Raw genomic sequence first — 14,985 nt, 5'->3', positions numbered from 1 at the left:
TTATTAATAATACATATTTTAACATTATGCCAATGTAAAGTTACACAAAAAACGAATCGCCTAAATAGAAACCCATGATATAGATGTTAAAGATTCAGTTTGTCGCGGGAAAGCTTGAAATAAACAACATGCAAAATTGTACTATTTTATTTCAATGTGGTCGTTTAAGTTATTCAGTATTTCATTTTGTTTCTAGTTTGGACACTGTTAAGGGACTTGATTTACGTCATTAAGTAACTAGCTACTAGTAGCGTTTGGTTTCTCAAGTTGGCTGAATACGATATTATGTCTCGACCAACAAGGTGTGTAGCTAAACTAATCTACAGCACAAGAGGTTGGTGGCACCTTAATAATTGAGGAGGACGGGCTCAAGGGTAATGACTGGAGCAGAATTATTCCATTCGCTTCGTTCCAGCCATTATTATGAGCCGTTCTCCCCTCAGCAGCCTCCACTGACCTACAGGTAGCAGGCTGACAGTAGCTGCAAAAATCATGATAACTGTTTTGTTTTAGTGCGATGAATGATGACTATTTGTTCTCGTCAAAAGAGCCAAGAACCAACTGAATTACTCAGACTTGATGGAGCTTGATGATGGTACGTGATGATGATGTCAACTGTTTGGACATTCTCGACTTTTACATATTGTCATAATGTTAATGAGCATGCTTTTTGTAATGTTTTGTATTTTTTTGTTGAATCAGATGAAGATTTTGCCTGTATGAAAGGGCCTTCCAGCAAGAAATCTCGGCTCCTTGTCAAAGAACCACAGAGAGACAAGAGTCTGCATCAATCAAGCAAATCTTTCGGTCAGGATTCAAAGAACACGTAGGCCTATCATTTTTTTTATAGAAAACTTATTGCTACATATGTTTTATAGCTGTCACACAGAAAAACATCTTCACACACTGCCAACAAAGCACACACTACCAACAATGTCAGCCGCTATTTTGATCAGTGTGCAGGTAGGCTGGTAATAGACAGTCACTGTTTGTGTGTGTGTGTGTGTGTGTGGTGTGTGTGTGTGTGTGTGTGTGTGTGATGGGTTTCAGATTGTCTTTAGATGACGAAGAGAATGAAGTTGATTCACAAGCATCCTCTTCTCTCTCTGTGCTTCAAAGAGCTGTGGTTGTAGAGAAAACACCCAGTAGAATAAGTATGTTCAGTGATCCTTTTATAAAGCATTTATGAACATTCATTATTTAGGGAAACATGCCAAACCTACTGTATAACATCTCAGACATAATTGAACATGCTGTAAATCACAACACTAACAGTAAACCCTGCCTATAGTCTCTTTGTTCTAATGACTTTCTCTCTCTCCTAGACCTTCATGAGGTCACAAGTGAGAGGGGATCCAATGTCAACCCCTCCAGCCAGAGACGGGCAGCTGTCAAAGCTAAAGATCAACAGAGATCCATACTGAAAGTGGAGAGGATCAGCCAGGTTGAGAGTGGGCAGGAGGATAAGGATTACAAGCCTACCTGCATACCACGTAGCCACCATCTGTCATCACGTTAATGCCCTCAATAAGAAATGTTCACCCAATTATAATGGATGTAAAGTATATTGTGCTGCTATTACATTTCTCTTTGCTTTCCTCTGTTACTCCCACCACAGAGAGTTGTAGTCCGACTCCAGCCACATCAAAGCCTGTGTTAACTCAGAGGAAGCTTGCTGACACTCCCACTTTACCTGGTAGACCATCCCCTAACAGCCCAGTAGGTGGCAGGCTTCTAAAGTGGAATCCACCAGGTGAGGCTCAGTGACACAATTGGAGATTCTCTACTGGACAAAGGTTCGCCCTCTCCTTAACTCCTCCGTCCTCTGCGACCCGGAAACCAATAAGTGGTCGAGGAGAGAGTCAATTCGTTAGTAGGCAAACCGAGGAGTATGCTTCCCTCCTCGATTACAGACTTCAGCAAAGGATGCACAAGAGTATCTTCCTGGTGGCTAGCGTGAAAGTGTTTTAAAATACCCCACACAGGCCTTTCTAATCGACCTGGCCGGTTATCCTGGAAGGATTTTGACCTCATCCTATCAGTAGAGGATGCCTGGTTGTTCTTTAGAAGTGCTTTCCTCACCATCTTAAATAAGCATGCCCCATTGAAAAAATGTAGAACTAATAACAAATATAGCCCTTGGTTCACTCCAGACTTGACTGCCCTTGATTAGCATCTAATAGCCCCCGCGATATGAAACTTTTCAGGGAAGTCAGGAACCAATATACACAGTCAGTTAGGAAAGCTAAGGCTAGCTTTTTCAAACAGAAATTTGCTTCCTGTAGCACTAATTCCAAAAGTTTTGGGACACCGTAAAGTCCATGGAGAATAAGAGCACCTCTTCCCAGCTGCCCACTGCACTGAGGCTAGGAAATACTGTCACCACCAATAAATCTACAATAATCGAGAATTTCAATAAGCAATTTTCTACGGCTGGCCATGCTTTCCACCTGGCTACCCCTAACCCGGCCAACAGCTCTGCACCCCCCGCTTCTCCTTCACCCAAATCTAGATAGCTGATGTTCTGAAAGAGCTGCAAAATCTGGATCCCTACAAATCAGCAGGGCTAGACAATCTGGACCCTCTTTTTCCAAAATGATCCGCCAAAATTGTTGCAACCCCTATTACTAGCCTGTTCAACCTCTCTTTCGTATCGTCTGACATCCCCAAAGATTGGAAAGCTGCCGCGGTCATCCCCCTCTTCAAAGGGGGTGACACTCTAGACCCAAACTGTTACAGACCTATATCCATCCTGCCCTGCCTTTCTAAAGTCTTCGAAAGCCAAGTTAACAAACAGATCACCGACCATTTTGAATCCCACCGTACCTTCTCCACTATGCAATCTGGTTTCCGAACTGGTCATGGGTGCACCTCAGCCACTCTCAAGGTCCTAAACGATATCATAACCGCCATAGATAAAAGACAGTACTGTGCAGCCATTTTCATCGATCTGGCCAAGGCTTTTGACTCTGTTAATCAAAGCATTCTTATCGGCAGACTCAATAGCCTTGGTTTCTCAAATGACTGCCTTGCCTGGTTCACCAACTACTTCTCAGATAGAGTTCAGTGTGTCAAATCGGAGGGCCTGGTGTCCGGACCTCTGACAGTCTCTATGGGGGTGCCACAGGGTTCAATTCTCGGGCCTACTCTTTTCTCTGTATATATCAATGATATCACTCTTGCTGCTGGTGATTCTCTGATCTACCTCTATGCAGACAACCCCATTCTTTATACATCTGGCCCTTCCTCCAAACGAGCTTCAATGCCATACAACACTCCTTCCGTGGCCTCCAACTGCTCTTAAATGCTAGTAAAACTAAATGCATGCTCTTCAACCGATTGCTGCTCGCTCATCCAGCATCACTACTCTGGACAGTTCTGACTGATATGTGGACAACCACCAATACCTAGGTGTCTGGTTAGAGAGTAAACTCTCCTTCCAGACTCACATTAAGCATCTCCAATCCAAAATGAATTCTAGAGTCGGCTTCCTATTTCGCAACAAAGCCTCCTTCACTCATGCTGCCAAACATACCCTCGTAAAACTGACTATCCTACCAATCCTTCACTTCGGCGATGTCATTTACAAAATAGCCTCCAACACTCTACTCAGCAAATTGGATGTAGTCTATCACAGTGCCATCCGTTTTGTCACCAAAGCCCCATATACTACCCACCACTGCGACCTGTATGCTCTCGTTGGCTGGCCCCCGCTACATTTTCTTTGCCAAACCCACTGCCTCCAGGTCATCTATAAGTCTTTGCTAGGTAAAGCCCCGCCTTATCTCAGCTCACTGGTCTCCATAGCAACACCCACCCGTGGCACGTGCTCCATCAGGAATATTTCACTGGTCATCCCCAAAGCCAACACCTAATTTGGCTGCCTTTCCTTCCAGTTCTCTGCTGCCAATGACTGGAACGAATTGCAAAATTCACTGAAGCTGGAGACTTATATCTCCCTCATTAACTTTAAGCATCAGCTGTCAGAGCAGCTTACCGATCACTGTACCTGTACACAACCCATCTGTAAATAGGACACCCAACTACCTCATCCCCATATTGTTATTTATTTATTTTTGCTCTTTTACACCCCAGTATCTACTTGCACATCATCATCTGCACATCCATCACTCCAGTGTTAATGCTAAATTGTAATTATTTTGCCACTATGGCCTATTTATTGCCTTACCTCCCTAACCTTACAACATTTGCACACACTGTACATAGATTTTTCTACTGTGTTATTGACTGTATGTTTGTTTATGTGTAACTCTGTTGTTGTTTTCGTCACACTGCTTTGCTTTATCTTGGCCAGGTTGCAGTTGTAAATGAGAACTTGTTCTCAACTGGCCTACCTGGTTAAATAAAGGTAAAATAAATAAAAAATTTATTGCACAACTAGCTACAATTGATTTGATCACTTTACACATTTATTTGGGGATTCCACCTCTGTAAATGTAATTTGCATGATGGCGCGTGAGTAGAGAAGGAGTCTCATTTCGTACAAGCGCATTTGTGTCCATGTTTCGTCGCCTCTGCTCCTCGATCCTTGAACTTTTTCAAAAGTAGGCGAGGAGAGGCCGGAGGCGAGGAAAACCAATTGAGATTCTCCCTATATGTCTTAATTCAACTCTCTGTTCTTTATCACTAGCACAGAGTGGAATAAGTCCCAGCTCAACCCCGAATTCCACCACAAAGTCTCCAGGACAAGGCTTGCGACTGGGATTGTCCCGCTTAGCAAGGGTCAAACCTCTGCACCCCACTGCTAGTGGTAACTGACACTTGCCCTACTAAACAGAGAGAAGAGAGAAGTCAGAATCTCTTTTTCTTTGGTGTACTGTGTGTTTAGCCTGTTACTCTTGTGTTGCATTGCTAATATTGGAATTCTGTAATCATTTTTGTTTAAATGTTGTATCTAGTGATTGCTATTCATCAAAATGTTTATTTATTTAACATTCGTTTCTTACCATGCCTGCAATTGTCCAGTATTTTTTGTAATATTAACAAGCATTTGATACTTTGCATACAGGTGTCATTTTTTTGGTGGTACGGTATTTACTCTGGTTCTAACTCGGATTTCACTAATGTCCATCATGGTTATTTCCATTCTCAGACTATAGAAGTTTGCTTGATCCAGCTATCCCCCTGCTAGAACATTAATTTAATGTTTCCCATTGAAGAAAACACTGAGGAATAAAGAAAGGGATATTTCAAAATCTTCTGGAACTGTGAACAGTAGCTAGGTTTCCATCCAATTGGCAACATATTTTCATGTGAATATTCTAGAATCCGCATAAAGAAAATGTACCCACCAGTGGTACAGTATGTTTCTACCAAATAGACTTGATGTGGATAAAAAAAACATGTGTGTGAAGACAGATTTTTTTTCCTCAGTCTACACCCAATATCCCATAATGACAAAACAAAAACAGGTTTTGTATTTTTTTGCAAATGTATTAAAAAACAGAAATATCACATTTACATAAGTATTCAGACCCTTTACTCATCAGTACTTTGTTGAAGCACCTTTGGAAGCGATTACAGCCTCGAGTCTTCGTGGGTATGACGCTACAACCTTGGCACAGCAGCTCTGAAGCAGATTTTCATCAAGTATCTCTGTACTTCGCTCTGTTCATTTTTCCCTTGATCCTGACTAGTCTCCCAGTCCCTGCAGCATCCCCACAGCATGATGCTGGCACCACCATCCTTCACCGTAGGGATGGTGCCAGGTTTCCTCCAGATGTGACGCTTGGCATTCAGGCCAAAGAGTTCAACCTTGGTTTCATCAGACCAGAGAATCTTGTTTCTCATGGTCTGAGAGTCCTTTAGGTGCCTTTTGGCAAACTCCAAGTGGGCTGTCATGTGCCTTTTACTGAGAAGTGGCTTCCGTCTGGCCACTCTACCATAATGGCCTGATTGGTGGAGTGCTGCAGAGATGGTTGTCCTACTGGACCGTTCTCCCATCTTCACAGAGTGACCATCGGGTTCTTGGTCACCTCCCTGACCAAGGCCCTCCTCCCCCGATTGCTTGGTTTGGCCTGGCGGCCAGCTCTAGGTTGGTGGTTCCAAACTTATTCCATTTAATAATGATGGAGACCTTCAATGCTGCAGAAATGTTTTGGTACCCTTACCCAGATCTGTGCCTCGACACAATCCTGTCTCAGACCTCTACAGACAATTCCTTCAACCTCATTGCTTGGTTTTTGCTCTGACCAGCATTGTCAACTGTGGGATCTTATATAGACAGGTGTGGGCCTTTCCAAATCATGTCCAATCAATTTAATTTAACATAGGTGGACTCAACATCTCAAGGATGATCAATGGAAACAGGATGTACCTGAACTCAATTTCAAGTCTCATAGCAAAGGGTCTGAATACGTAAATAAGATATTTCTGGTAAAAAAAAAAAATATGAATTCGCAAAAAGAATATGGTAAGGTTTCATAAGTAAGCTCTTCAATTAGCCATTTTACAATTTATTGATCTATCTATTTGAGCTTTATGGTTAAGTTATGTAGTGACAAAAGTAACAGAAGTCACTTTCAGTGAAAGAAAGTCTTATTTTGCAACGTTTTCTTTTTCTTTTTTTCTTACACTTCTCTCCTTCCTGGATGACCGTTTTCAGTCACAAATCACATGCAGGTTGAATTTAACAAGTGTCTCAAATAGCCTACTATTATCCAGAACTATTGGGATGTTTTATTTATTGCAGTGACTACATGATAAGCATTACATGGTTTTCACTGAATTTAATCAGGAAATATCTTAAGTTGCAACTTAAGGGTATTGATTCATTCAGTGGAATTGTTCAAATAGCTTATTGGACTGTTGGCTGATGATGAGTAAACTCAGTGACAATCAGCACGTTTCCTAATAACAACAAACATGAATGTGTGAAGATCATAACATTCACAGCAGGCATAGCCTACTGTTGTAAATACATATATGGTCTTCTAGGCTACAGTTAGATTGCAAATTACAACAAAAACATCCCTTTCTTATTTGGGTCACACTTCATATTCAGTTTATGACCTTGGGGCCTCAGGAAAGGACCCTAACTGGTCCAGACCAGATAACCACAAAATCATGAATGGATGACCCGAATTCGATATATGTTAGAGAACTTGTGTAACTGTGACGCCATCAGATCCATTGCTTTTAGAGTACTGAGCAATTACCCTAGTTACCGAGAGAGCGCTATAAATGTGCTGCACTGTTGAAGCGTGGGAGGCGCGTAAACTCCCCACAGATCAGCTACATTGATAGCCTACAACACGCTGCGGGACCCATACGGTCGTTATCAGCATTTTTTGAGGAAGTATTCCGTTAGGTTAGTCAGGCGTGATCGTGACAGCATAGTAATCTGTTTGATTTTTATCATAGTGAATCATGAGTGCGCCTAATAATTCCGAGCAGAAGAGGTTAGTTAGCTGACTCTCCTACAAATAGCCCACTATCAAAATGTTTTGACATGTTATATGATGTGATTGACTAGAATTAGGCCTACATGTCAGGTATAATTCACTTTTATTTGTTGATAGTATAATTCATTATTTTTACATAACTTTGTAACATAGCAATATGAATGGAGAAAGGTGGATCATATTTTTATTATTATTTTGAAGCAGGTTTTTGCCAGTAGTTTTTGTCAGTAGTTTACCACTAGTTTACAATATATCCAGGACACACTCCTTGCTCTTAGGCGCTGTACCTCAGCCTAGACAAACCAAGAAAACAGCAACCCTTCTAAAACAAACTAATTGGAAAACCATGACAATCAACTTCTCTTAGATAAACGAGGCTATTAAACCATCTGAATATCTTATGGCACATGATATTGTGTGTTTTTGACAGGAATGCAATGAAGAACAAGCTGGAAAAGTTGATAAAGGGTGGCTCCCTCTCACTGATGTAAAAGGTAGGGCGAAAACACTATCAGAAATTTGGCCTGTAATTCTTCCATTTCTATTTTTCAGTACAGTAGGTTGTTTCTGCTCAAAGCACCCCAAAGCAAATGGTGTTGCACTTATTTCCAAGGGTCCCATTAGCTTTATCCAGGAACCAATTGTTTGTGTCTGTGGAGTCTTGGTCCCTTGGGCTGGAAGGAAGGTTGCAGGACTGTTGTGCACTCCACACTCACTGAGCATGTGCTATCAGGAGTGCCCCAGGCCTGCTGCCCAACTGACTGGTCCTCTCTGCACTCTCTTTGAATGTCAACTTGTGTACATGTCACCAGAAACCAAAGTAAACCAGACATGCGTGTTAGAACACTGTTATTACATGATCATAGAACTCTTATTACAAAAAATCACATTGCTCTTAAGGAAAATGTGAAAAAGGTGTACCCTCTATGCATCCATACATCCGTCAGACTAAACTTAGACTTATAAAGTCAGGAACATTGGGATCAATAAAATCTGGGCCACATTATTGGTTCAGTCAGAGCCTTCTACAGTATTTCAAAAGAGGGCTCTAGGTACAGTAGCCTACCATTTTTCTTTTGAAAGCTCCAGCAGTGCAGGTGTGAGTGTGACCTAAACCTAGTATGGGCCAGCTGACCCATTCCCAGGGCCTCGGGGAGATTAGTGTGGCCAATACATCACCTGTCAGCACCAGGCCAGGGTTCCACTCTGGTTCCGCTCTCCGCTGATACATGTTTCATACAGGCCACTCCACTGCCATGGGAACTGACAGTCCCCGGCAAGCAGGAATTACTAATTCCCTTTGAAGTGAGACAGAACAGGAAGTGGCTTCCATGCTACCTGGGACTGGGTCTATTAATAACTACCTCAACGGGATGTCAGTCTGGAATTAGACTGAAAACAAGGTAATCACGGAAGAATGAAGGAAAATGAAGACGAGGTAGCTTCTGAAGTTTAATTTCAGCAGAGACAGGAGATCTTTTGGATGAGTGTTTAAAAGTGGTTAAATTAAGAATGTAATTTCCATCACGACATAAATTACATGTCAGATTGCCACAATGTGGAAAAAAGATTGCAAGTGTTCTTCGACATGACAATTCACCAAGTCCAAAGGCACAGAAGAAATATGGCAACTTCAATATGCTACTACAGTCAAGTCCTTTAAAGGGTGACTGCACTTCCTGATTTGGCCTCGTTTAATATTTGGATTAAAAAATGCTAGCCACCATGACTGAATTAATACGTGACTTGGTTTTGGGGTGTGGTTTAATGTGGGTGTCTCTTGTGTGTGTTCGCAGGTGGGAAGAGTTAGACAAATTATTTAGCCAATTAGCTTCAGCTGGCTGGTGTAGACCGTGACAAAATTGGTCCCTAACTAGCCTATCACCGCCAAGGCTAGTTAGGGACCGTCAATAAATTAACATGTATGTAATTGAGACAATCTTTTCATGTTGCACACCCTTTAGTTTTATCATTAAATGCTTTTATCATTTGCATATTAATTTCTACAATTTATAGTTGGTTTAAGGTTTTTAAGTCATTGACATTTGGAGCTATTGGAATTTTAACACATTGTGTAATTTACCGATGATCCCTAACTCACCCCATAGGGATATCAACCCAAAATTACTGCAGGTATTACACTACCGGTCAAAAGTTTTAGAACACCTACTCATTCAAGGGTTTTTCTTTATTTTTACTATTTTCTATGTTGTAGAATAATAGTGAAGACATCAAAACTTTGAAAAGATACATATGGAATCATGTAGTAACCAAAAATGTGTTAAACAAATCAAAATATATTTTATATTTGAGATTCTTCAAATAGCTTTGCACACTCTTGGCATTCTCTCAACCAGCTTCATGAGGTAGTCACCTGGAATGCATTTCAATTAACAGGTGTGCCTTCTTAAAAGTTAATTTGTAGAATTTCTTTCCTTCTTAATGCATTTGCGCTAATCAGTTGTGTAGTGACAAGGTAGGGGTGGTATACAGAAGATAGCTCTATTTGGTAAAATACCAAGTCCATATTATGGCAAGAACAGCTCAAATAAACAAAGAGAAACGGCAGTCCATCATTACTTTAAGACATGAAGGTCAGTCAATACGGAACATTTGAAGAACTTTGGAAGTTTCTTCAAGTGCAGTCGCAAAAACTATCAAGCGCTATGATGAAACTGGCTCTCATGAGGACTGCCACATGAATGGAAGACTCAGAGTTACCTCTGCTGCAGAGGATAAGTTCATTAGAGTTAACTGCACCTCAGAAATTGCAGCCCAAATAAATACTTCACAGAGTTCAAGTAACAGACACATCTCAACATCAACTGTTCAGAGGAGGCTGTGTGAATCAGGCCTTCATGGCCGAATTGCTGCAAAGAAACCATTACTAAAGGACACCAGTAATAGAAGAGACTTGCTTGGGACAAGAAACACAAGCAATGGACATTTGTCCTTTGAGATTTTTGGTTCCAACCGTCATGTCTTTGTGAGACACGGTGTGGGTGAACGGATGATCTCTGCATGTGTATTTCCCACCATAAAGCATGGAGGAGGAGGTGTTATGGTGTGGGGGTGCTTTGCTGGTGACACTGTCTGTTATTTATTTAGAATCCAAGTCACACTTAACCAGCATGGCTACCACAGCATTCTGCAGCGATACGCCATCCCATCTGGTTTGGGCTTAGTGGGACTATCCTTTGTTTTTCAACAGGACAATGACCCAACACATCTCCAGGCTGTGTAAGGGCTATTTGACCAAGAAGGAGAGTGATGGAGTGCTGCATCAGATGACCTGGCCTCCACAAACCCCGACCTCAACCAAATTGAGATGGTTTGGGATGAGTCGGACCGCAGAGTGAAGGAAAAGCAGCCAACAAGTGGGAACTCCTTCAAGACGGTTGGAAAAGCATTCCAGGTGAAGCTGGTTGAAAGAATGCCAAGAGTGTGCAAAGCTGTCATCAAGGCAAAGGGTGTCTATTTGAAGAATCTCAAATATAAAATATATTTTGATTTGTTTAACACTTTTTTTGTTTCTACATCATTCCATGTGTTTTTTCATGGTTTTGATGTCTTCACTATTTTTCTACAATGTGGAAAATAGTAAAAATAAAGAAAAATCCTTGAATGAGTATGTGTTCTAAAACTTTCACTGGTAGTGTATGTTTGGGTTTGTCACGTCCTGACCAGTATAAGGGGTTATATGTTATTGCAGTTTGGTCAGGACGTGGCAGGGGGAGTTTGTTTTATGTGGTTCGGGGTTTGTTGGGCTATGTTCCTATGTAAGAGGGGTGTTTGTTTAGAGTTTTTCGGGGTTTGTTGGGCTATGTTCATGTTAGTTTATTTCTATGTTAGTTCTAGTCTTTCTATTTCTATGTTTAGTTAATGGGGTTGACCTTCAATTGGAAGCAGCTGCTCCTAGTTGCTTCTAATTGAAGGTCTTATTTAAGAGGGGTGTTTTTTCTATGGGATTTGTGGGTAGTCTCCTGTTTTGTGTCTGTGCACATGACAGGACTGTTTAGTGGCGGTCGTTGTTTTGTATACGTGGTTTTCCTTCTTTTAAATAAAATAAAGAAGATGAGTATACACGTTCCCGCTGCACTTTGGTCCAATCCTTACGATGGCAGTTACAGGGTTGTGTGCAGCTGCACTCTGGATTGGTGATTACTTGTGTGCCGCTAGCCATGTGCATGTGGGCAGGATTGAAACAAATCCAACCTTCATTTATGTTGTGATGCAGTCAAAACCACAAGTCTCACAAAACTCTGTTTTGGACGAGACTGACTTTATGACCAATATTATCCTATTTACAATTTAGTGAATTTTGACAGAAAAAAATGTTTCTGACTCATATCAATGCCACATAGGCTGTTTTCTAAATGAGTAGTCGGTTTGTAGGGGCAGTTGTTCTTTATTCTTTTAGAGTGGAAATCCCGTTACCGGGATCAATTCGACAACATCCGGTGAAATCGGAGCGCGCCAAATTCAAAATACCAAATCCTAATATTAAACATTCATGAAAATACAAATGTCTTACATTGTTTAAAAGCTTAACTTCTTGTTAATCCAGCCGCTTTGTCAGATTTCAAAAAGGCTTTACAGCGAAAGCATACCATGCGATTATCTGAGGACAGTGCCCCACGTACAAAAGCATTAAAAACATTTTCCAAAAAGCAGAGGCGTCACGAAAGTCAGAAATAACGATAAAGTAAATCACTTACCTTTGAAGATCGTCCTCTTTTTGCAATCCCAAGGGTCCCAGCAACATAACAAATGGTCCTTTTGTTCGATAAAGTCCTTCTTTATATCCCAAAAAAGTCAGTTTAGTTGGCGCGCTTGATTCGGTAATCCACTGGTTTCCCTCTTTCAAAATGCATACAAATTAATCCCAAAGGTTACAAATAAACTTCGTCCAAACAAGTCAAACAACGTTTCTAATCAATCCTCAGGTACCCTAATATGTAAATAAACGATAAAATTTAAGAATAGTATGTTCATTACCGGAGATAAATAACGAACCTTAATACTTCCAAAAGATTCAGCATCAACAGAAGTGTACGACAGGGATGCCCAATTTCACAATTTTTATTCATTTTGGTTGTGGAACTTCTATCTCTAGATATTCTGAATAATGCAAATTTGGATGGCTTAACCATTTCTAAAAAAGAAATCAAAATTTCCCAACTGGCTGATGATACTACTCTTTTCTTAAGAGACAAAGACCAGGTCGCCCATGCCCTTAATGCTATAACTGCATTTTCTATTGCATCAGGATTAAAACTGAATGTTTCTAAATGTGAAATCTTATGTTTATTTGACTCTGATGATAAAGAAATATAAAATATTCCTGTAAAGGACTGTGTTAAATATTTAGGAATACATCTGTCAAAAAATCACTTAGTCAGACAACATTTGAATTTCTCTCCTAAAATTAAGAAAAACAAAAATATATTCAATAATTGGCTACAAAGAGATCTTTCTATACTTGGGAGAGTACTTCTGTCCAAGGCAGAGGGACTGTCTCATTTTGTGTACCCCTCATTATTGTTATGTGTAAATCCTGCTACTTGTAAAGAGATCAATAAGACCTTTCTTGACTTTATCTGGAAAAATAAGTCTCACAAACTAAAAAAGTCAGTCCTTTCGTACAAAAGAGCTGAAGGTGGTCTAGAAGTGTTGTATTTTGTTGACATAAATAACACTTTCAAGATAAACTGGTTGAAAAGATGTTTGATCAATACTGATTCGATATGGTATTTCATTCCAAATAATGTGTTTATTAAGTTGGGAGGTCTTCAATTTTTACTGAAATGTAATTATATTCCTGAAAGATTACCTGCTAAATTGGCTAGGTTTCACCAACAAGCTTTAATGGCCTGGAAAATATGTTTCCTTCACAATTTTTCCCCACATAAAGCTCTTTTGTGGAATAATTCAGACATAACTGTAAGGAATAAGTCATGTTCTACCCCAGCTGGCATGAGAGGAGTATTGACTTTGTTCTTGATGTTTTCAACAACAAGGGTAATATTCTCACATATGAACAATTTATAACATTGAAAGAGTTTCCAATACCTTTCAGAGAGTTTATTTCTGTGATCAAAGCCGTACCCAGTGGTCTAACTACACTAATGAAAACTCATCTTAGTTTTGGTAATGATCACAAAGTTTATTCAGAACTCAGATTGGAAGGCGTGGGCTTACTTGAGAAATCTTGTTGTAATAAATATAAATATATAAGACAAATTCTTCATTCACAAAACCAACTTACACCGAGAGAAAAGTTTTTCTGCAAAAATACTTATTTACCATTATGAACACTACCTATGTTTTTGACATGAAAGATATAATATGTTACTATTGCAATGATAACAAGACCACTGAAATGATTGTAAATCTTTTTATTCTTGTTGCCAAATACTTCATACACAAAAAAAAATCAAAAAGTCTATACCAAAATTAAAAATGTTTTTGATTGAATTTAAGTATTTTATTAAAACATTAACCCTAGTGAACAATAACAAGAATAACATTTTCCTAAATCATTACAATAAGATTTTTTCAGAGTGATTACAATTGCACTAGAATTGTTTATTTTTTTATATTATTTGTTTGTTTCAGTATTTTCTTGTTAATACCTGCGTTCTGTTTTGTATGATGTAAGAATGTAAATTGTTGATCTGTATTTTTTTTTAACATTTTTTCATCATAATAAATAAATAAATAACGAAGTGTGTGCCCTCACCGACGCGCCGCAATAATTCAGCCAAATGGGAGCCACTTAGAAAAACTACAAATTCTAGCTCATTTTTCAAAAAACAAGCCTGAAACTCTTTCTAAAGACTGTTGACATCTACTGGAAGCCCTAGGAACTGCAATCTGGGAGGTATTCCTTTGATATTCCCATAGACAGCCATTAAAATTAGTGGTGAGCACAACATAAATAATTCCTGGATGGATTCTCTTCAGGTTTTTGCCTGCTATATCAGTTCTGTTATACTCACATACATTATTTTAACAGTTTTGGAAACTTCAGAGTGCTTTCTATCCAATACTACCAATATGCATATCCTAGCTTCTGGGCCTGAGTAACAGGCAGTTTACTTTGGGCACGTCAGTCATCCAAAATACCGAATACTGCCACCGGCCCACAAGAAGTTAACATGGTCATTCATCAATAATGTAAATCATCTCTTTTTAGTCACGTAGATCTGATTGTAGCACAACTTTTTTTTGTAGCACAATTTTTGCCCTGTAGAGTGCTTTGAACTTAACAAGGCAGCCTCAGACTAGGATATTTTATTAGTTGGCATTAACACTGTCAGCATTTGTCAGAAGAACTTATAACTTCAGACTGAGATAGACAAACAGCATTGATACCTCTTGCACCTCTGAGAAATGTTTCAACAAGGACTGTTGCCAAGGAACAGATGGATCTTTTAAGCTTTAGCGGAGGCTGATTATCTTTCAGGCTCTTTTATCGGCAAGTGATGTTGTTGTTGCTGCTCTCGCTAGACAGCCTTGAGAACCCACTGCATCATCTCCAGACATAGAGACATCAAGT

General features: G+C 39.8%; 1 protein-coding gene across 2 annotated transcripts; it reads left to right on the top strand.

Annotated features, from left to right (window-relative positions):
- Window positions 1–26: 26 nt before the first annotated feature.
- LOC106561361 (uncharacterized) lies at window positions 27–5,024 on the top strand. Of its 2 annotated transcripts, XM_045688347.2 has the most exons (8): window positions 27–302; window positions 549–595; window positions 703–826; window positions 1,051–1,154; window positions 1,326–1,493; window positions 1,619–1,753; window positions 4,316–4,369; window positions 4,652–5,024. In XM_045688347.2, exons 1-7 carry the CDS (start codon window positions 286–288, stop codon window positions 4,330–4,332), a joined length of 612 nt encoding a protein of 203 aa, XP_045544303.1. In that variant the 5' UTR covers window positions 27–285; the 3' UTR covers window positions 4,333–4,369; window positions 4,652–5,024. The 2 variants fall into 2 exon arrangements, with proteins under 2 accessions (XP_045544303.1, XP_013980706.2); XM_014125231.3 differs by lacking the exon at window positions 4,316–4,369 and having other exon boundaries at window positions 46–302.
- The last annotated feature ends 9,961 nt before the right edge of the window (window positions 5,025–14,985 follow it).

This window comes from Salmo salar, chromosome 10 (assembly GCF_965601325.2).
Source record: "Salmo salar chromosome 10, fSalSal1, whole genome shotgun sequence".
Classification (NCBI taxonomy): Eukaryota; Metazoa; Chordata; class Actinopteri; order Salmoniformes; family Salmonidae; genus Salmo; species Salmo salar.
This window is presented reverse-complemented; position numbering and strand designations above follow the sequence as displayed.